Source organism: Octopus bimaculoides, chromosome 10 (assembly GCF_046866305.1).
Source record: "Octopus bimaculoides isolate indiv1 chromosome 10, ASM4686630v1, whole genome shotgun sequence".
Classification (NCBI taxonomy): Eukaryota; Metazoa; Mollusca; class Cephalopoda; order Octopoda; family Octopodidae; genus Octopus; species Octopus bimaculoides.
Window position 1 is genome coordinate 43,037 of NC_142937.1, and position 22,151 is coordinate 65,187.

The 22,151-nt window shown below is 41.4% G+C and overlaps 1 protein-coding gene and 1 long non-coding RNA gene across 4 annotated transcripts in view; one reads left to right on the plus strand and one right to left on the minus strand.

The window, feature by feature from the left end:
• The window catches only part of LOC149133424 (uncharacterized), a 33,901-nt gene extending 26,602 nt beyond the window's left edge, over nt 1–7,299 (plus strand). For both annotated transcript variants that reach the window (XR_016243308.1, XR_016243309.1), the window contains exons 2-3: nt 5,390–5,510; nt 6,944–7,299. This is a non-coding gene — a long non-coding RNA (uncharacterized LOC149133424). The remainder of the gene's footprint in view (nt 1–5,389; nt 5,511–6,943) is intronic.
• LOC149133425 (germinal-center associated nuclear protein-like) lies at nt 1,555–21,972 on the minus strand. Of its 2 annotated transcripts, XM_089358276.1 has the most exons (9): nt 18,108–21,972; nt 17,379–17,536; nt 16,827–17,036; nt 15,915–16,178; nt 14,874–15,035; nt 14,241–14,379; nt 12,329–12,527; nt 11,536–11,713; nt 1,555–2,114 (listed from the first exon to the last, which is right to left on the minus strand). In XM_089358276.1, exons 1-9 carry the CDS (start codon nt 18,310–18,312, stop codon nt 2,022–2,024), a joined length of 1,608 nt encoding a protein of 535 aa, XP_089214402.1. In that variant the 5' UTR covers nt 18,313–21,972; the 3' UTR covers nt 1,555–2,021. The 2 variants fall into 2 exon arrangements, with proteins under 2 accessions (XP_089214402.1, XP_089214401.1); XM_089358275.1 differs by lacking the exon at nt 1,555–2,114 and having other exon boundaries at nt 11,216–11,713; nt 18,108–19,274.
• Nucleotides 21,973–22,151: the final 179 nt, after the last annotated feature.

Consider the following 22,151-nt stretch of genomic DNA (forward strand, 5'->3'; position numbering starts at 1 on the left):
TTCTGAGGTTCTGCTGGTGATTTTATCTCCTCTGTTCCCTAATTTTGGAAAACATTTACAATCTTCTTTGACAATAAACCACTAATGTTCTTCAAAGTTGCTTTTTATACTTTCTACTATGGACTGCTTGAAGCTTACTCACTTCCTACACCTTGATCCTGAGATCTTGCACTTAAATATATACACACATATATATTTACATATATCAATATCTCTCTATCTATCAATCTAATACAACAGCAAGACTCTCATTGGCAAGACTCCCATCGGCAACGACTATTTAAGCAGGAGAATTAAAACATTCGCTCTCTTTCTTCTTTCCCATTTCCTCTCACGCTTTTACATAGTGTTGGTGTATTTGTTGATTGTGTGAGGAGGGGTCGACTGTCTTGTGCTTTCTCTCCGCCTTAAGCAGGATCAGCAATGCCAACAGTAAGGAACATGTTCTATTCAGACCTTAGGGGGTCCGAATTGTCCTCTTCGGAGGAGCGGCTCGTACGAGCAGTTGATAGAATGGACAAGTGTTTAAGGAAGAAGAAAGATTTGCTGAAGTGACAGAAGTCACAAAAAAGGAGGTGGACCTGACAAACATGGAGAAATATGAGAAGATGGCACGTAGGATCGGTGGTGATGCTAAGTTGTCCCTACTCCAGAAAGTATTGGAAAATATGGGTAAGAAAACAGTAAATATATAAGGTGTACTCAGTGGAAGAAAGGAAAATTGAAAACGTTGAGGCAGAGGAAGCAGATTTGGAACAATTGTGGTTCAAGAAGGCAGGAAAGGCAAAAGAATATGCTGTAACCACAGAAACCTACATATCTTGGAAGAAGGACTTCCAGGATTAGGGTGGAGAGAATCCCACCAGAAACAGATGTGGCTTGGGTTGTGGCGGCTGTTCTTCTCGGAAGTAAAGAAGAAATAGCCGTCCTGCAGGCCACGAAAACAGAAAATTGTGTATGGAAAGAGCAAACATTGGACCTGATCATATTGGGTATTGGCAGAACCACTGAAAATATGGTGGAAACTGTGACCATTGGAGATGTAGTGTTGAGAGTGGGGGTGGAGGGCAGAACCCCTCGTTGCTTTAAATGTGGCTAAAAAAGGCCTCTGCAGAAGCAGAGAAGTCAGGAAGAAGTTAGAAAGGGGCCGGAGAAGGTGCAACAGGAAGAAAAGAGAAACAAAGAACAGTGGATGGTAGCTGAAGGAAGAGGAAGAAAGGACAGATTGAATTAGAACCCCAAGCCATACACCCCGTCCCACCCCACCTTCTCAGACACCCCCTCCACCCATTCCCCTCCGATACAAAGCAAGAGAAAAAAACAAATACAAAAAAACACAAGGCTCAACAGGCTCCCCCCCTCCCACTGGAAATTGTTTCGCGCGTGTTTGAAAGGCGTAGACCAAGAAGGGATCCAGAAGAGAACAAAATGGAGGACTGCAAGATTTGTGCATGTCAATGGATGGACAAACATTCAGGTGTCCGAAAGTAAAAAAAAAACGACGAAATATTGAGATTCAGATTTATAAGTGTTGGAAGGTGAAATGTGATTTAAAGACGATATCAGACAATATAAAGTACGACGAACTGACCCAGAGATACTCCACAGCCATTACAAGCCTTCAATTCCATTACAACTTTCTCTCTCTCTCTCTCGCTCTCTCTCGAGCTATAGAAAGACAAATACACACGTTATATACCTACAGACATCTATATAAACACACATGTAATAATAAACAGACACGTTTCCGAAGAAACCTTTCACTAAAAAACACATTTTCGAAGGTGAGGGGCGTGACTGCATCCGCACCCTTTTTCTTTAAACATGTTTTATAAATGACATTTGGCAGAAATACGTTTGAAAACAATAATAAACGAATGCTGAAATTATAAAAATTAGTAGTAACGAAGTCTGAACAAAAGCAAAAGCATGTTAGTGTTTTGTTTTGTCTTTATTGAAACAAGCGAAAGCCAATTAAAAGGAAATCTCTTTGCCTTACCTTGTTCGAAAATGTCTGCAATTCAGCAGAAGACATCAGCTGTGAAATGGTTTTGGCTTCTTTTGCGATTTCTGGCGCAGAATTTTTCAGCGAATAATTTGTATTTTTCGATTTTCTGGAGATAGAATTACAGAATAAAGGTGAATTTTGTGGTTTATGCTTTGTCGGGTGTTGAACGAGAGAAATGTTGAAATTTACCTTTTTTTTCACACATTCGAATTCACCGCCATTAATATGCGCACACACCTGCTATCGCGCACGCGCACGCGAGTCGTGACTAGTCGATCCTACAATAACAATCTATTGCCAATGCATGTATGCACAAAACATGCAGGACGGTTTGTTTTGGGTTTTTTGAACAAAGTAAATAAAACACATTGTAAACAAAACGCAAACACCCTCATACATGTTTTGTGCGTGACGCGCGCTGGAGAGTCGTAGGATCCACTAGTCACGTCTCGCATGCGCGGATGCGCGCCCTGGATCCAATCTTCTTGAATCGTACCTTGATATAATGTTTTCATTTCAAAATAAAACCAACAAAAAAAATCTCCCATAATCTTTACCTCCGCTGATTTTTACATGCCCCGATGACCGATCTAAGAAATTTGGGGAACGATTTACCGTCTGGTGAATGGAACCGAGTATATGCAGATTACAATAGCTTGCCAAATTGTCAGTCATAAATTTTCTGCAAGAACGTTTTGTCTGATAACATTCTCCAACATCTCTGCACTCCTATCGAGCAGACGTTGAAGAAATCCTTTTTCTGGTTGTGGTGTCATAACATCCAACAACCCAAGTTTTGCGACACATTCGTCGTCCATTGTTCTTCTTTTTGAAGAACAAACTTTCATGGAACTCCACTCTATGGTCCGGACCAGCAATTGGAGTTTTGTCCGGCACCAGTTTTTTGCCAAACAAACATCTCTACAGAACTGGTGCCACTGAACGGCAGTTCTTATATCAATGCAATTTATTCTTGCAGATATCGTGACAGTTAATTTGAAAATGGAAAATAAAATTAAACACTAAATAAAAAAATAAATTCCATATAATGGCAGCTTGGAGTTTTCTCCAAAGGTTCCTTTCCTGATGGAAAGAGGGTTTTTTTTTTTTTTACTTTTAGCTCACTTTCTTTTGACAAAATCCCGTCAATAGAACGACTAGAATTTTGAAAATTCATTGAACAGCCATGGTACATGGCAGTGAAACATGGGCTGTGACTGCTGAGGACATGCGTAAGCTCGAGGGAATGAAGCCAGTATGCTCCGCTGGATGTGTAATGTCAGTGTGCATACCCGTCAGGGTGTAAGTATCTTGAGAGAAAAGCTGAACATAAGAAGCATTAGTTGTGGTGTGCAAGAGAGACGATTGCGCTGGTATGGACATGTGGTGAGAATGGATGAGGATAGCTGCGTGAAAAAGTGCCACACCCTAACAGTTGAGGGAACCCGTGGAAGAGGTAGGCCCAGGAAGACTTGGGCTGAGGTGGTGAGGCAAGACCTTCGAACATTGGGCCTCACCGAGGCGATGACTACTGACCGAGACTTTTGGAAATGTGCTGTGCGTGAGAAGACCCGGCAAGCCAAGTGAGATCGCTGCCAGTGCCCCTGGACTGGCTCTTGTGCGGGTGGCACATAAAAGACACCATTTTGAGCGTGGCCGTTGCCAGTACCACCTGACTGGCCCTCGTGCGGGTGACACGTAAAAGCACCCACTACACTCTCTGAGTGGTTGGCGTTAGGAAGGGCATCCAGCTGTAGAAACTCTGCCAAATTAGATTGGAGCTTGGTGTTGCCATCCGGTTTCACCAGTCCTCAGTCAAATCGTCCAACCCATACCAGCATGGAAAGCGGACGTTAAACGATGATGATGATGATTGAATGTGTGCAAGCAGACGGTTTTTTCATTGGCAATATGTTTTGTTTTCAGATAATCTATAATGTTCTCTGGTGCAAGGTACAATAAAAATTGCAATCTGGGTGCACACAATGTAAAATAAATTCGGAAAAATGGCAACAACTGCTTCTTTTTAAAGGGTACAAATATTGGGAAGAAGATGATGATGAATGTTGCTGATGGGATGTTCACACACACACACACACACACACACACACGTAGATAAACCTAGACGAAGTCCCATTTTGGAAGTATGTTTAAAGTTTTTAGAAGACGTATGACGGAGAATTATTCAATATCGTGTTTGCTTCTATAAGAATCGCTTACTTTAAAGCGAAAAAACAAGACCGACGTATACAACAGGTGTGTAGAACCTGCTGTTTCGCTTGTTTTAGCCGTTCATAAGTGATCTATAAGTAAACATTTCATACAACGACCATGACGATGTCACCTTTTCTATCCGAGTATCGACCTTCAAAGGCATCCATCATCACCTTCATTCACTCTATCTCTCGGCCTTTCTCTCTCATACGTGCGCGCACCGACACAAAAGCCTAATTTTGCTCTAACATCATGGTTCTATGCAACTGTTGCAATATCACTCTTTATGAAGGAGTTTTTCCGTTTCCATTACATTTTTCCTGGAACACGGTATCCTGCCGTTTACCCACATTTGTCTTCCTCAAATCACACCCTACTCTCTTATCTATGTATATATGTATGTATGAGCCAATGGAGACTTCTACATAGTAGCCAGACCTGGTAGAAATAGCACCCAAATCTCCCTCAAATCGCACCTTACTGTTTTATGTATGTACACATGTATATACTAGCTGGGGCGTACACTGTAATTCCTGGGGAAGCAGGGCTTATCCCTTGGTTCCGTTCTCATAATTGTTTCGCTAATCCAGTAAGAACAATACAAAGTATGTAGCCCTTAAAACGGTTTCTGTGCATTTACAGAGAATACTGAAGTGTCTTACACAGGATCTTGTTGTTAGGAATTCCTAATAAGTTATGAATACCCAAATTGTGAAGTCAGTCATGTAATACCATGAAATTAGTTACCCGATAGTAAGAGTTCACATAAATTAGTGCCGAAAAGGGCTGTAATACGTTCCCAGAGTATATAGAACATAGGGGGAAATACTAATAAGGTATGTATACTAAAATCATGAAGCATGTTACGTAATAACAGGCTAATCAGATATGAGATAATAACAAGTCAAAGTAAATAATTGTGAAAAAGGCTTTTGTGTGTTCCCAGAGAATATTACCCTCAGCAGCGCTGATGTTGGTATATTCGTGAATAAGTCACTAACCGAAATAAGGGGATCTCTTGTTTAGGAAAATACTATTTACTCGTTTAAGCGATACCCTACTGATTTTACCCTTTTTACACCTGTTACCTCTTTTTTCTCTTAATATTTTTCTCGTTTTGTTTTTCTTTTCTCTCTCCTCTTCCTCTCCTACCATTATCCCCAACAGCTGTAGGATGCAGCCCCACCCACAACAAGGTTACATTACAAGAGTGGATGGACCCTATCGACTGTGACATGGAGGTGCAGACGGTGTGTAGCCAGCTGATAGCCCGACAGACACAACTCCAGTGAGTATCTTTACTTTGTAAAGAGGGAGGGGTTGATCAGAGACAGACAGGGCAGAGCCCGAGGCCCTTTCCATTGTCACCAAGAGAGGTGGCAGTGGAAGAGAAACAGCAAGGTATCAACTGACCCTAATAACCCTTGCCCAAATATTTGCAATGCCATCTACAACATAGGCCTTTGTTGTGTATGAACATGGTTACAGCATCAGCGGTGGCTCTCCCGGAACAGCTGTCAACACAAAACTATTATAGAACGTTTTATATTTTATTCTTTTTCTTGTTTCAGTCATTTGACTCCACCCAAGCTGGAGCACTGCCTTGGAGAATTTTTAGTTGAATCAAATTGACCTCAACACTTGTTTTTTGTTCTTGTAAACCCGGTATTTATTCTATATATATATATATATATATATATGTATATATATATATATATATATATATATATATATATATATATATATATATATATATATATATATATATATATATATATATTTCGTTTTTGGATATATATATATATTATGTGTGTGAGTGTGTGTGTATACACACATATATTTAATTCACAATATATAACTCCAAATTAAACGTATTCCAAACTAACAGGACCAACAAAGACAATTAAGGGAGAAACTAACACTTGGAAAACATGAAGACAGAAATAGAACTGCTTAAGCTTAGAGCGCTGAGCAATGAAGAAAAATTGAAGAACATAGATGAGGAAATCTACAACGAATTAAAGAAACATTGAGATGGTCAACGCTTGGAAAGTGTCTTTAAACTGTGGCAAACAACTTGTGAAGCTGAAGAAACAAACTCGCTACAAGGCTGGCAAAGACAAAGCAATTTGTTTATTAACTACGAAACACAGTTCATCGTAGAATAGGCATCGGATAAGCCCTTGCTGAAGGAAAATAAAGCAAAAACATACACAGAAATGAACCCAGGCTTATCGAACACAAACCAGAGACGGACAAGGAGAGGCAACTCCACCGACATTACATTCCCAAATAACTTAAACAACAATCAGAAAATCTGGACGGAATCTTCATGGCATTCAAGTAATCCTGTGGAGCTCCTAGAAAAGCTCCTTAATGTATCGTTCTACAAAACACATAGAATATATAGGAGAAGAGAAAACAAGAAGGAGTGTATATTTATTTCTCATTCTATAGAATAATATAAATTATTTACATGCTTTTAAGTTAGAAAATAATTTGCAAGATATTGGAATTTTGTTATTAAATAAAATTTCATCAAACTGTTTCTCTGTCATTTATGACTTTGTGTGTGTGTGTGTGTGTGTGTGTAGAAAGGTTTATGTTCTTTCTTTTTTTTTTTTGTTTTTGGCACGTAATTCATTGTTTTTTATTTTCTATATTAATTTTCTGCTTTTCTCTCTCTCTCTCTCTCTCCATTTTCCAAACATATCATTCAAGACACTGAGGAAAAACCACAAGTGGGGAAGCAAGCTTCAAACAGGCAAGGGGCATGTCCAGCCCCTCGCAAGTTGAATAAAAATATGGCCAAACAGCTTCTTGAGATCTCGGAACAACTACGACTGATGCAGCAGGCGATAGATGAGCCATCGAAGGACTCTAAATAGTTATTGTGATAAGGAGAGGGGGTCGTGGTGGGAATGGGGTGACAGTGATGGTGGAGCAGTGGGGGGGGGTCGGAGGAGAGAGAATTTGCCACTCTCACACTTTTCATTGCTCACCACAAACTTCACAATCAAACCTCTTGTGCCTATAATTGTGTGTGTGTGTGTGTGTGTGTCCATATATATGTATATATATATACATACATATATATATATATATATATATATATATATATATATATATATATATATATATATATATATATATATATATATAAATATATATATATATATACACATACATCTACACACACATTCATACACATATATATATAAATACTTATATATATATATATATATATATATATATATATATATATAAGTTTTAACAAAGAGAATGGGTTGAGCAACACCTCTTTTGGCATAATGCTACAATTGTCTCATTTTTTTACCAGAAAATCATTGCTGAAATATTACTATATATAATATATGAAATAATAGATTGAATCAGTATTAATCCAGTAATATTGACAAATGGCAAGTCTTCTCTGTCCATTCTCTTTGTTAATATTTATATTTATATAAACCTTATTGGTACTTTATGGATTACAGATGCATGTTGAGCGATACGATCAATATTCCCTGTAAAATGTTATCTGATAGCCAATACCTGTAGACAGGCTTTATAAAGCAAACTACAATGTCAATACCCCAATTGAATTTATATATTTTTATGTGTGTGTATATATATATATATATATATATATATATATATATATATATATATATATATATATATATATATATATATATATATATATATATACATGTGTGTGTGAGTGTATATATATATATAAATAGATATAGATATATATGATGATAGATCATCATCATCATCATCATCGTTTAACGTCCACTTTCTATACTAGCATGGGTTGGACGACTTGACTGAGGACTGGTGAAACCGGATGGCAACACCAGGCTCCAATCTAAATTTGGCAGAGTTTCTACAGCTGGATGCCCTTCCTAACGCCAACCACTCAGAGAGTATGTATATATATATATACATACACACACACTTACCTGTATGTGTACATATACATTCGTATGTATATTTGAACGAAATCAGAAACTATTAGGTTTTGGTACAGTGACTATTATTGTTATTATTATTAACGTTGTTGTTGTCGTTGTTGTCACAAATATTGTTAGAACCGGTGTAATGAAAATTCCATTGTTTTCCGTGTTTCTGCCCCCAGGATTCCTTTCTCATCAAGGCAACTGCTTCCTGTGTCATTACCCCTTCTCTTCTCCATCTCTTCCACCTTCTCTCTCCCTCTCCCTCTCTCTCTCCTCTCACCACAATGTTTTCAAATATTTCTTCTTCCCCCCCCCCACACACACACAATCAATCGTATTTATATACACACATGCACATGGCTGAGTGGTAAGACGTTTGCTTCCCAACCACATAGTTCCAGGTTCAGTCCCAATACATGGCACTTTGGTCAAATGTCTTCTACTGTAGCCTTAGACCAACCAGATCTTTGTAAGCGGATTTGGTAGGCAAAAACTAAAAGGCGCCCATCATGTATGTATACATATATATATATATATATGTATATATGTATATATATTTCGTTTTTGGATTTGGTTTGCAAGATTTCTTTATGTGATTTCGTGTGTTGAAGCATATTCTTTTGTGTCTGGGGAGAGTCATTTTCTTATTGTGCCTTAAAATTTAACACACTCACCGGTAAAATTTCCACTTATTTCTCAAGAGTCAAGACTATTGAAAAGGTCGCAAGACACAACGAAAATTTTAGGAAAATAAAAATAAGAAATAAGTGGAAATTTAACCGGTGAGTGTTAAATTTTAAGGCACAATAAGAAAATGCCTCTCCCCAGACACAACAGAATATTGTTGTTTGTTGTTTATAGTTTCAGCTTAGAGCTGCGGCCATGCTGATGCACCGCCGTGTTGCTACACTGTTATTACAGGGAGCCTCCTACAATATGTGGCACTTGGTGAAGAATGGAGTTTGATTTAGCAACCCTCATTTGCACCTCTTGCCGTGAAGTAGGCTCATCTGGGACTCTCGACAGAAAGAGGTCCAGCTTTGATTTAAAAACCCCTACATCTACTTTGTGCAGATTGCTCAGGCTCTTTGGGAGAATATTAAAAAGCTGTGGGCCCCTGAATCCCAAGCTGTTGCAGTAACTGATCCTGAAGCGCGATGGCATTGCTGGGATCTTTGGCACTATGCAGTGTCGTCCCGTTCTGGCATTGGTGTAGCTTTCAATGCCAAAATTTGGCACAATTCCTTCCAGGATCTTCCAGATGTATATTACTGCATACCTCTCCCGCCTTCTCTCCAGGGAGTAGAGTCTTAGCTGTTTCAGCCTTTCCCAGTAGCCGAGCAGTTGCAAAGAGACAATCTTCTTTGTGAATCTTCTCTGGATTGCTTCAAGGTCTGCTGTTAATTTCACACTGCTGGGTGACCATAGCTGTGAACAGTAATCCAGGCAGCTGAGGACGAATGTCCTCCAGAGGATCATCATGGCTTCCTTATCTCTGGTTCTGAATGTTCTCAGGATCCATCCAGCCAGTCACCTGCACTTTGTTGCCATCCTGGTAATGTGCACGTGGAAAGAGGTATCATCACTCATGTCGATATCCAGGTCTCTCACTGATTTAGGCTCTGGGATTGAAATTCCCTGCGGACCAGTGTACTCTGTAAGTTTCATATTCAGTTTTGGATGTTGGTAGCGCAGGGCTTGGAATTTTTCAGCATTAAACAGCACATTATTATCCTCAGCCCATCTGTAAACTGAGTCCAACTCCTGCTGCAGATGTGCAACATTACTGGAGTTCTGTATTTTCTGCGAGACTTTCGTATCGTCTGCGTAGCTTGCAAGAGTGGCTATCTGGGCACTTGAATGCATATCTGAGAGAGCGACTATAAAAAGCAATGGTCCTAAGACATATATATATGTAAGGATATATATAATAGCAAACGCACCCGTCCTTTGGACAATTTAAGTTGCTTTGGTGGTATTTTTTTTCACCAAATAATTGAACTACTGAGAAGGCTTATGAATAGCATGGCAGTCTATGTTTCTGATTAACCTAGGAATGGGAGATCGAATTGAAGGCTGGATATTGTGGAGATCTCGCGCTTTAATTATCATAGAACATATAAGTCGGCAAGCGATGAAAAGTTAAGCTACTGAAGTGTTTTGGGAGTAGGTTACAGATAATGACTACAAAATATAGTTGTTTTATATGAAAGCGAAGTTCCTTGTCAGAAACAGCCACATAAATGGTGGAAAGAAATTGAAGGAAGACATTGAGACTTCACTCTGCGAGTTTAACAGCAAAGGGAGCTATTTTTTCAGAGAGATAAGCTAACAAAAGCCCCTTTATTCTGTCTTCCGACATAGCCTGCACATAAACAGCGAATGCCGCATAAAGTTAAATTGCTTAGGAGCTTTCTGAGAGATACGTAGCGTTTTCGATAGTGAAAGCAAAACTCGGCAGAGTTATGATGTAAGCATGTGCTAAGACCCCCTCATAACTTTTTTTCATTTTTACAAAATTTGTTTCAATTCTGTCTGCTCTTTTACTTGTTTCAGTCATTTGACCGCGACCATGCCGGAGCACCGCCCTTTAGTCGAGCAAATCGACACCAGGACCCACTCCTTCCAAGCCCAGCACCTATTCCATCGGTCTCCCCCTGCTGAACCGCTAAGTTACGGGGGACGTAAACACACCAGCATTATTGCTAGAAATTCACATGCTAGAAATAACAGCCAAATCTCACAAAACTACGATGACATAATGAAAGAAACAAAAGAAAATATGTAATCAATCTACTCACCTTTCTGCAAAGATTTCTTTCAGAGTAATTTCCCGCCGTAATATGACAAAGTGAAATTAAAGTGTTCATTTAAGGAAATATTAAAGCAGCTTGTTCCAGAGGAAATAATAATAGATTTTTTGAAAAAACAAATATATATATATATATACATTATATATATATATATATATATATATATATATATATATATATATATATACTTTATTTAAAAGCAGCAGAAATATAACAAAAAAACCGTTACTCTGAGTTTCACGTTCCCGTTCATCGGACAGTTTTGTTATGTATGTGTCTGTATTTGTCCTTGCCTCACCGCTTGACAACCAGTGTTTGTGTGTTTACATCCCTGTAACATAGCAGTTCAATAAAATAGACTGATAGAATAAGTACTACGCTTAAAAAAACAATAAATAAGTCCTGGTGTTGATTTGTTCAACTAAAATTCTTTAAGGAGGTGCTCCAGCATGGCCGCAGTCAAATGAGTGAAGCAAATGAAAGAATATGTTCCACCACCACCACTACCCACTGATAAACGAAGACCACCACTCACCGTATCAGTTGACTTTGGGTCAAGACAAGACACTGTGGTCAGACAGTGATTGACACAGTCCAAAATTATGTCCACCCACGGCATGTTGACATAGGTAGGTGAACAGCTGGACACACCATACTTGAGACGGCACACTTCGTCAAACTGCTTCTCCACATGGTGTATATGGTGGCGCACCCTGGTGGAAGAGAAAAAAGAACATGAATGTGATTGAGGGTAGATATGGAGTTCTATGTGTGAGTGCACAGATTGCATTTCAATTGAATCTCCTGACTACAATGCCAGCTTCATATAACCAAGCTATCCTTCTCCCTGGAGACTAGCTTACGGTTTACCCCTTCTTTAGATAACTATTACTTCCAAAGTCCCCACAAGCTATGAAACATATGTGACTTGGATTTTTTCTACTCCATTCTCTAATTTTGGATGTTTATTCGCATTTCAAGCAACCCCCAACTGCTAACCATAAATTATAAAATAACCTTCAACAAAGCGTTAGTACGAAGTAGTGTTTTAGGTTTGAACAGAATTTAGGTTAGTTTGAAATATGTTTTGGTCACATGTTTCAACTGCTGCAGATATTGTGGAGAATAAATTTCTCTTATAATAAAAAAAAAGGTATGAAAAGAGGGGTTTGTTCCGTGTCACCCTCTTTCAGAAATCTCAGAGGTTTTGGAGACTGGATTTTCAACCGGTTGAGCGAAGGAGACCCAGATGAGCATGATCAAGTTTTAACAAGCAAAATGGTGACAAACAACAACAACAACAGGATCAATATATTTGTTGCCCTTACCTTGACACAAGATCCACTGCAGATTTTCCAGATGTTTCCAAAGTCACGGAACGGATGTAGTTCCAAACATCTTGCTCAGCCTGGGAGCATTTCTCGCTGGTGTCATCACCGAAGGTGAACGGAGGAAGTGTGAGGGACCGTAAAGTGTCCCTTACAAACAGGAGATGTTCTGGAGAGTTCCAGTGAATAGGGGGCAGATCTGAAGGGGAGGAAGAAATGGGAGGAAAGGAAAAAAACTAAAACAGAAGTTTAAATGATAGTCACACAGGAGATTGAAGTAATAATAATAATAATGGTTTCAAATTTTACCACAAAGTCAGCAATTTTGTGCCTGACCGGTTTCTATCAAACCAACCCACCCATGCCAGTATAGAAGGCAGACAGTAAATGATGATGATAATGATATATATATATATATATATATATATATATATATATATATATATATACACACACACATACATATTATATATATATATTAGTTTATGTATATATTAATATTATCTCAGTTTTAAAAAAACCTTTGATAATGTAAATATGTCAATAGTTACCAGAGGTAGCAAAATTACACTAGAAACCAAGATATCACAGCCATTTTACAGGTAGAGATACCAAGTTAAAGTGATACATTTTGAGAAGATATGAATAATAATAATAAATGGAGCAAAACGCATAGAAATAAAAGTTCCTTTAATTCCTAGACATGTTTTAAAATATATGAGAGAGCTCTTCTACAAAGAAGTAAGAGCTGCTGGAATTCCTCATATATTCCTCTTCAAGGGAATCCACAAATAAACATATGAAAGCAAACCAAATACGAAATGATGAGGTAACTTACGAGCTAAGATGCTACATGGTCAGTGACCGTTAGAAACGTTTGTTTACATAGAGATATAAAGGGATCAATGATATTATTCCATGGGCTTTAGGAATAAGAACCCTTGTTTATATAGAGATAAAAAGGGAGGAGGTTGTAAACATGATGCTAAAGGTTTAAATTGAATGAATGATTGAAATGTGGGGAGGAAAGTTGCTGAGTGAAAAAGATGGAGGAAGGGAGATAACTAAGGGAAACCTCAAATTAAACATATACTATATAAGGAAAACGAATTACATATTTATATGAAGTGAAGAAAGTGAATAAAAATAAAACATCATAGCCTATTATATGGATATTAATGTTAGTTAATGGTAATACAGGGTTCAGGATATTTATTGGAGAAGTAATCATGATAATAATATTCACGTTTACAAGAAGAATAGAAATACTTATTTGAAGTCACCGGAGGTATGATCAACAGCCTGTGTGGCATTATTAAGAAGAAATAACGTAGCTAACTGTAGAAGGGGAAAATAAAGCACTAGTAGTGAATGAGGCAGAAGTATATATATATATATATATATATATATATATATATATAATATATAATTTAGGGAAAATAACCAAGTTTCAAGAACTCGTCGATGAAAATCCACTATCACATATAGAAAAATTAACAATCAAAAGCACAATAAATGAGTAGAATATAAAACAAAGTAAATATCATAAGATAAAGATAATAAAGATAATAAGATAAAGATAATATAATAATTATCTTTATCTTATGATGTTTGCTTTGTTTTATATTATACTCATTCATTGTGCTTTTAATTGTTAATTTTTCTATATGTGATGGTGGATTTTCATCGATGAGTTCTTGAAACTTGGTTATTTTCCCTAAAATTATATATTTTATATATATTTTAATCTATAAAGCTCAATTTAATTTTGATTTTTTATAAATTGATTTTAATTGAGTTTTTACCTGTAATTTTGGATTTTGTCCCTAATATTATTATATATATATATATATGTATACGTACACATACACACATATATAAAAGACACAGGTTGTGTGCCATCAAAACTCACCGTTGTCGTGTGCCCCTTGTGCTGTGGCATCTACAAACTCCGTGACGGGCCAAGAGTAGCTGGTCAATACGGAGTCGGTAACGCAGTCAATCAAGGGTTGAAGGATGGAGTTGTAGAAGTCAATGATGAAATCTGGGGGCTGAGAGGGGAGAGAGAGAGAGAGAGAGAGAGAGAGAGAGGGGCTTTCGATGAGACATTCAGGACACACAAATGTTCAGAGAAAAACAGAAAGATGGATTTAGAGGTGAACTGGTTCACACATTAACATATAGACACACACAAGCAACTACACAGGTTACCAACACACACATACACACACAATCGAAAGGCCACATACATAGATATAGGCAAACACACCCACACACACACACATACAGAATAACACCTAAAGTCACACATACTTTCACAAACATAGATGCATATATACACACTGAGAGTTTCACACACACACACACACACACACAAATACATACAGACACATACAATCATACAGTCACATACATTTGCTTATACATTCACCCACACAATCACTCCCATTAACACACACACATACTATCACCCACATACACAGCCCTAAACATACCCAGTGATCCTCCCCCCACACACACACTGCCCTAATTAAAGAGTCCTTACCTGCTGCAGGTAACCCTCGGCAGAGCGCAGTCCCCTGTTATACAGCAGGGGACCATAAAACTGAGAAGCTAGGAAGTCCTCAATGAAATCCTTCAAGTATTTCTTCTCCAGATTTGGTTGACAGGGGCGGTGGGTGGCCAACCACCTGAGACAGTTGGAGAGCTGCAAAGGAACAGAGGAGGGCATGGTGTAGCTAGGACTACAATATCTAATGTATAGTAGTTAGTATTAGTGGCTATAATTGTTATTTGGCCTCAGCTCAGTCATGTATGTTTCCAGCCTTCAAGAGGGAGACTTAGCTGTTCTTTCCAGCACCAGGTGGAAGGACACTACTATGCCAGCTACCGACCATGTAAAGGCACACTTGATCACCAACGCCGTCCCCTCCACGCATCGTTACCATAACAATTTACCTGCTGTTGCCATGTTTCTTTGCATTCACTTTGTTTTTTTTTTTAAGGGGAAAAGAAATTCATTCACCCAAGAAAGGTGGGTTTTTTTTATCTCGTGGGAGAAGGAGAGCAGTACAGTGATGGTGGTCATATATGGGGGGGGGGGGCAATGGTAATGGTAGAGGGGTGTGGTGGGAGCCAATAATGATGATGATGATTAACCTTCTCAGTCATTTGTTAATTAGTAAACAGTTTGATATATAAACAGATACTACACACATATATATATATAGGCGAAGGCGTGGCTGTGAGGTAAGAAGCTTGCTTATCAATCACATGGTTCCAGGTTCAGTCCCACTGCGTGGCAACTTGGGTAAGTGCTTTCTACTATAGCTTCGGGCTGACTAAAGCCTTATGTGGGGATCTGGTAGGCAGAAACTGAAAGAAGCCCATTATGTATGTGTGTGCTTGTCCCCCTACTATCACTTGACAGCCAATGTTTACATCCCAGTGACTTAGCATTTCGACAAAAGAGGTCAATAGAATAAGTCCTGGGGGTTGATTTGTTCAACTAAAGGAAGTGCTCCAGTATGGCCGCAGTCTAATGACTGAAACAAAGTAAAAGATGAGACTTCAAGAACATACTTACCACAGTTTCCACGGCAACATGTTCCACATCGAAGCCTGACTCTTCATGACACCGGAATGGTAAAGTGAAGACCTTGACGGTGGAAACGAACTCCTGATTAATCAAGCATGACAGGTCCAACTTCAGCTGTAGCTGCTCCAGACTGGGAGGGGAGCCTGGTTCAGTTTCATCATGGGGCACAAGAACTGCAACAGGGAGGTTGGGTTGCTGTGGCTTGGCCTGGAGCAGGGTCGATAGTCGGATTTGAGCATCGAGCCAGTACCTCTGTGAATGAGAGAAAGAGAGAGAAAAGTAGACACGAATGTGTGTGTATGTGTGTGTGTGAGTGTGTGTGGTTCAACTTTACAGAAAACAAATAGACAAAGACAGGTGTAGGAACAACAAGCAAGTGTATTAGTTTAACATTTGGGAAGAATGGAAAAGCCTTTTACATTTTGAGCATATGCACTTTGACAGAAAGGATTAAGAGGTAAAAAAGGAGAGAGAAAATAAATGTGTAGGGATTATATATATATATACATACTGTCAAAATTGAGGATGTAATTTCCTGATTAGGGATTTTTTAAATCCAGATATCAATATTATTTTATTCACTTAGTTTTCCATGTTTACACTTTTATCCCCTTCGAAGTATTCTCCATTTGAAACAATACATCCTTCCAGACACTACACAAAACAGTGCTGGAACTCTTGCGAAGTGATGACTTCTAACCCTAACCCTAACCCCATGTGTGTAAAAAATTTGTGCATATTTAGGTGTGACCCTTTTGGTAAGTAGTTACAGGAGAGGTCAGTAGAATAGACTTAAAAATAAAACGTCCTGAGGTTGACTAAACCCTTCAAGGTGGTGCTCCAGCATGGCTGCAGTCTAATGAGTGAAACAATTAAAAAGAAATGTGTGTATTTACTTACCTCCTTATCATCGTCTTTACTCAAGAGAGGCAGCACAAAAAGCAGGCCACTGGTGCCACAAAACAGTCTCTTATTCTTAATGTGCTGTATGAGGTCAGGGGTCAATGAGCCAGTGACCTCACGGAGACAGAAATGTAACAGTGTGTCCCCTTGCTGTCTACCTATGGATGACCCTTCAAGATGACATTTGTAAAGGCTCAGAATAGACATCTGAAATGGAAAAAGACAGAATCTCATTTTAGCGGGGAACAGAGTGATTGTGGTGGTGTATGGAAATGGCAGACAGAAACTGTAAGGAAACTCAGCTGGAGAAACCATGCCAAAACAGACGATACAGCTCCTGTCAAACAATGCAACCCATACAAGCATGGTAAACACACATTAAATGATGGGGAGTCATGAGACCATTTTCCCTTTCAAAGTTAAATGGCAGGGAAAAAAGAAAAAAAAACCCAAGTCCTCACTTGATAAAACAAGTGAGGGTTAGTGGAAGGGAGATCACCCAGTCATAAAATACTGCCTCTCTAATAAGTACCTGTAAAACAGACTTACATTATCGAGATCAGACTGTGGTTTTGCTCCTTTGCTCAACTTAGCCTTCAGCCAGTCACTCAACTCCAGGCTGTACATGGTTGCATTGTCTGTCTGTTGCTCATCTAGTTCTGGTAATGACATTATCAGCTTCCAGTAGAGGGAGCCACTGTTTTGACCTGAAAACAAACAAGAAAAATTGAGATCAAAAGTTACAAACATTATAAATAAATATCAGAAAACAGGTGAAGGTGTGGTAAGAAGTTTGTTTGCCAACCATATGGTTCCAGCTTCAGTTCCACACCATGGCATCTTTAGCCTAGACCAAGGATTTGCGAGTGGATCTGATTGGTAGAAACGGAAAGAAGTCCATCTCTCCCTTGGCCAGGTAACCATGTCCCCACCTCTACAGCAACACACCTGTTTCTGCCTCTCTTATGTCTTTATTGCCCACAAGGGGCTAAACATAGAGGGGACAAAAAGGACAGACAAAGGGATTAAGTCGATTACATCAACCCCAGTGCACAACCAGTACTTAATTTATCGACCCCGAAAGGATGAAAGGCAAAGTCGACCTCAGAGGAATTTGAACTCAGAACGTAACAACAGACGAAACTGAATAAAAAAAGAACAGGTCAGTTACAGGTGGAAAGCCTCTGGTCATAAGATCTGGATTGACCAGAACAACAATAACACTGACCCACCCCCACCGGATGAGAAAAAAGGATGGACAGTGTAGAGGAATCTTACCTGAACGTATCTGTGTGTCGTAACTGCTGGTGCTGAGAAGGTTTGGCCCAACCGTTGCTGCTAAATCGAGCGGGTACCAAGCCTTCTGCTGTATCAGGTGACGCCTCATGTGGCAGAGGGTCAGGGCCAAGGGTAGATAGTCGTCCCGCCGGCTGATGGCGACGGGGGTCTCCATGGAGAAGTGAGCGGTTTGGTTGATTCCCATGACCAGCGTGTCCCCTACCACACCTTCATGTTCCTTCCCACAGAGTGTCTTCAGCTGCTTATCAAGTGGAGCCAGTGACGGCCATGAAGGGACATTGTCATATCGCGCTCATGTTGGCGCTGCAATTGTCTCTGCTTCCAACATTCCAGGATTTTATTCATCTTGTAGAGTCGCACACAATGCTCAGCCTTGCGCAGGGCCTCCAGGCGCAGCTCAACATCGTTTCTGCAGAAAGCACGGCCCTCCGTCACGCACAGTTCACCAACCACTTCAGTCACGATTTCTTCTGTTGCTCTCTAGCAACATTCTCCCACAAGTCAATCATGGAACTCCTTTTGAATGTCACTAGAATAACAGAAAAATTAATAACAACAACAACAATAATAATAATAATAATAATAATAGTAAAACATACAATACAAACTGAGAGAAAAATTGACTCCAATCAACCAGACATTGTGATCAAAGAATACAGAGGAACTTGTCTGTCCGTCCCACAAGATCAAAATGTCTCAAGAAAGGAATACGAAAAGCTTTCTCGTTCTAAAAATCTGAAAATAGAAATCACAAAAATGTGGAAGCTGAGAACTACGCGCGGAATTCGAACGTACGTGCGTCCTTTCGGCCTCATTCTACACAGTTCGAGCGGAATTCAAACGTACGTGCGTCCGGTCAGGCTACATCTGCACCGTTCGAGCGGAATTCGAATGTACGAGCGTCCTTTCGACCTCCCCCTGCTCCGTTCGAGGGGAATTCCAAAGTACATTCGTCCGTTTGGCCTCCCTCTGCACCGTTTGAGCGAAATTCGAACGTATGTGCCTCCGATCGGCCTCCGTCTGCACAGTTCGAGCGGAATTCGAATGTACGAGCGTCCGTTCGGCCTCCCTCTGCACCGTTCGAGCGGAATTCAAACGTACATTCGTCCGTTTGGCCTCCCTCTGCACCGTTTGAGCGAAATTCGAACGTATGTGCCTCCGATCGGCCTCCGTCTGCACAGTTCGAACGGACGAGCGACCGTTCGGCCTCCCTCTGCACCGTTCGAGATGAATTCGAACGTACGTGCGTTGGTTCGGCCTCTCACTGCACGCTTCGAGTGGAATTCGAACGTACATGCGTACGTTCGGCCTCCCTTTGCACGGTTCTAGCGGTATTCGAACGGTACGTTCGACCGTTCGGCCTCCCTCTGCACCGTTCGGCCTCCCTCTGCACGCTTCGAGCGGAATCCAAACATACATGCGTTCGTTCGGCATCCCTAGGCAATGTTCGAGCGGAATTCGAACGTACGTGCCTCCGTTCGGCCTCCCTCTGCACCGTTCGAGTGGAGTTCGAAAGTACGTGTGTCCGTTAAGCCTCCCTCTGTAACTTTCGGGCAGAATTCGAACGTACGTGCGTCCGTCCGGCCTCCCTCTGCATCGTTCGAGCGGAATTCGAACGTACGTATGCCCATTCGGCTTCCCTCTGCACCGTTCGAGCGGAATTCGAACGTACGTGCGGGTGTTCGGCCTCCTTCTGCACCGTTCGAGCGGAATTCGAAAGTACGTGCGACTGTTCGGCCTCTCTCTGCACCGTTTGAGCGGAATTTGAACGTAAGATCATTCATTCGGCCTCCCTCTGCACCGTTCGAGCGGAATTCGAAAGTACGTTCGTCCGTTCGACCTCCCCCTGCTCCGTTCGAGGGGAATTCCAAAGTACATTCGTCCGTTTGGCCTCCCTCTGCACCGTTTGAGCGAAATTCGAACGTATGTGCCTCCGATCGGCCTCCGTCTGCACAGTTCGAGCGGAATTCGAATGTACGAGCGTCCGTTCGGCCTCCCTCTGCACCGTTCGAGCGGAATTCAAACGTACATTCGTCCGTTTGGCCTCCCTCTGCACCGTTTGAGCGAAATTCGAACGTATGTGCCTCCGATCGGCCTCCGTCTGCACAGTTCGAGCGGAATTCGAACGGACGAGCGACCGTTCGGCCTCCCTCTGCACCGTTCGAGATGAATTCGAACGTACGTGCATTGGATCGGCCTCTCTATGCACGCTTCGAGTGGAATTCGAACGTACATGCGTACGTTCGGCCTCCCTTTGCACGGTTCTAGCGGTATTCGAACGGTACGTTCGACCGTTCGGCCTCCCTCTGCACCGTTCGAGCTGAATTCGAACGTACGTGCGTTGGTTCGGCCTCCCTCTGCACGCTTCGAGCGGAATCCAAACATACATGCGTTCGTTCGGCATCCCTAGGCAATGTTCGAGCGGAATTCGAACGTACGTGCCTCCGTTCGGCCTCCCTCTGCACCGTTCGAGTGGAGTTCGAAAGTACGTGTGTCCGTTAAGCCTCCCTCTGTAACTTTCGGGCAGAATTCGAACGTACGTGCGTCCGTCCGGCCTCCCTCTGCATCGTTCGAGCGGAATTCGAACGTACGTATGCCCATTCGGCTTCCCTCTGCACCGTTCGAGCGGAATTCGAACGTACGTGCGGGTGTTCGGCCTCCTTCTGCACCGTTCGAGCGGAATTCGAAAGTACGTGCGACTGTTCGGCCTCTCTCTGCACCGTTTGAGCGGAATTTGAACGTAAGATTATTCTTTCGGCCTCCCTCTGCACCGTTCGAGCGGAATTCGAAAGTACGTTCGTCCGTTCGGCCTCCCTCTTCACCGTTCGAGCGGAATTCGAACGTACGTGTGACCATTCGGCTTCCCTCTGCACCGTTCGAGCGAAATTCGAACGTACGAATGTCCTTTCGTCCTCCATCAGCACCGTTCTAGCTGAATTCGAGCGTACGTTTGAACATTCGGATTCCCTCTGCACCGTTCGCTGGGAATTCGAACGAATGTGTGAACATTCGGCTTCCCTCTGCACCGTTCGAGCGAAATTCGAACGTACGTGCGTCCGATCGGCCTCCCTCTGCACCGTTCAAGTGTAGTTGAAAGTGCGTGTGTCCGTTAAGCCTCCCTCTGCAACTTTCGGGCGGAATTCGAACGTACGTGCGTCCGTTCGGCGTCACTCTGCACCGTTCGAGCGGAATTCGAACGTACGTGCATATGTTCGGTCTCCCTCTGCACCGTTCGAGCGGAATTTTAGCGTACATTCGTCCGTTTGGCCTCCCTCTGCACCGTTCGAGTGAAATTCGAACGTACGTGTCAACATTCGGCTTCCCTCTGCATCGGTCGAGCGGAATTCGACCATACGCGCGTCCGATCGGCCTCCCTCTGCACCGTTCGAGTGGAGTTCCAAAGTACGTGTGTCCGTTCGGCCTCCCTCTACACGGTTCGAGCAGAATTCGAACGTACGTGTGACCATTCGGCTTCCCTCTGCACCGTTCGAGGGGAATTCGAACGTACGTGCGACTGTTTGGCCTCCCTCTGCATCGTGCGAGCTGAATTCGAACGTACATGCGTCTTTAGTAGAAAGTGGGTTATACATCTTTAGATTGTATACCTGACTTTCTACTATAAAATTGAAGAAATAGACGGAACGCTGAACTCCAGACTAAACAACTTAAACAACATTTATTTACTTGGTAAAACATACAAGTCTTTAGTTATACATCTTTAGAGGTGAGAATAACGAGCTGTCGAGTATAAGACCGAAAGATGTCGAGACAGCTTTAAACACACGTCCTTGCTCAATCGCTGGCCAGCGTGAAAGAGAATGAATTGAGCGGGAAACGCTTGCTTGTTTAATTTTACGCATGCGTAAGACTACGCATGCGCAGGCGTTACTACACGTCCGTTCGGCCTGCCTCTGCACCGTTCGAGCGGTATTCGATCGTACATTCCTCGGTTCGGCCTCCCTCTGCACCGTTCGAGCGGAATTCGAACGTACGTGCGTTCGTTCGGCCTCCCTCTGCACCGTT

Bases quoted from the DNA above. Each gene is read 5' to 3' on its own strand.
- LOC149133425 (XM_089358275.1), bottom strand. From the start codon at position 18,312: ATGGGAATCAACCAAACCGCTCACTTCTCCATGGAGACCCCCGTCGCC. The intron at 16,179-16,826 runs GTAAGTAAATAC...TCTCATTCACAG, and splicing joins GTAAAGACGATGATAAGGAG to AGGTACTGGCTCGATGCTCA. The intron at 15,036-15,914 runs GTAAGTATGTTC...GTTCCTTTGCAG, and splicing joins ATGTTGCCGTGGAAACTGTG to CTCTCCAACTGTCTCAGGTG.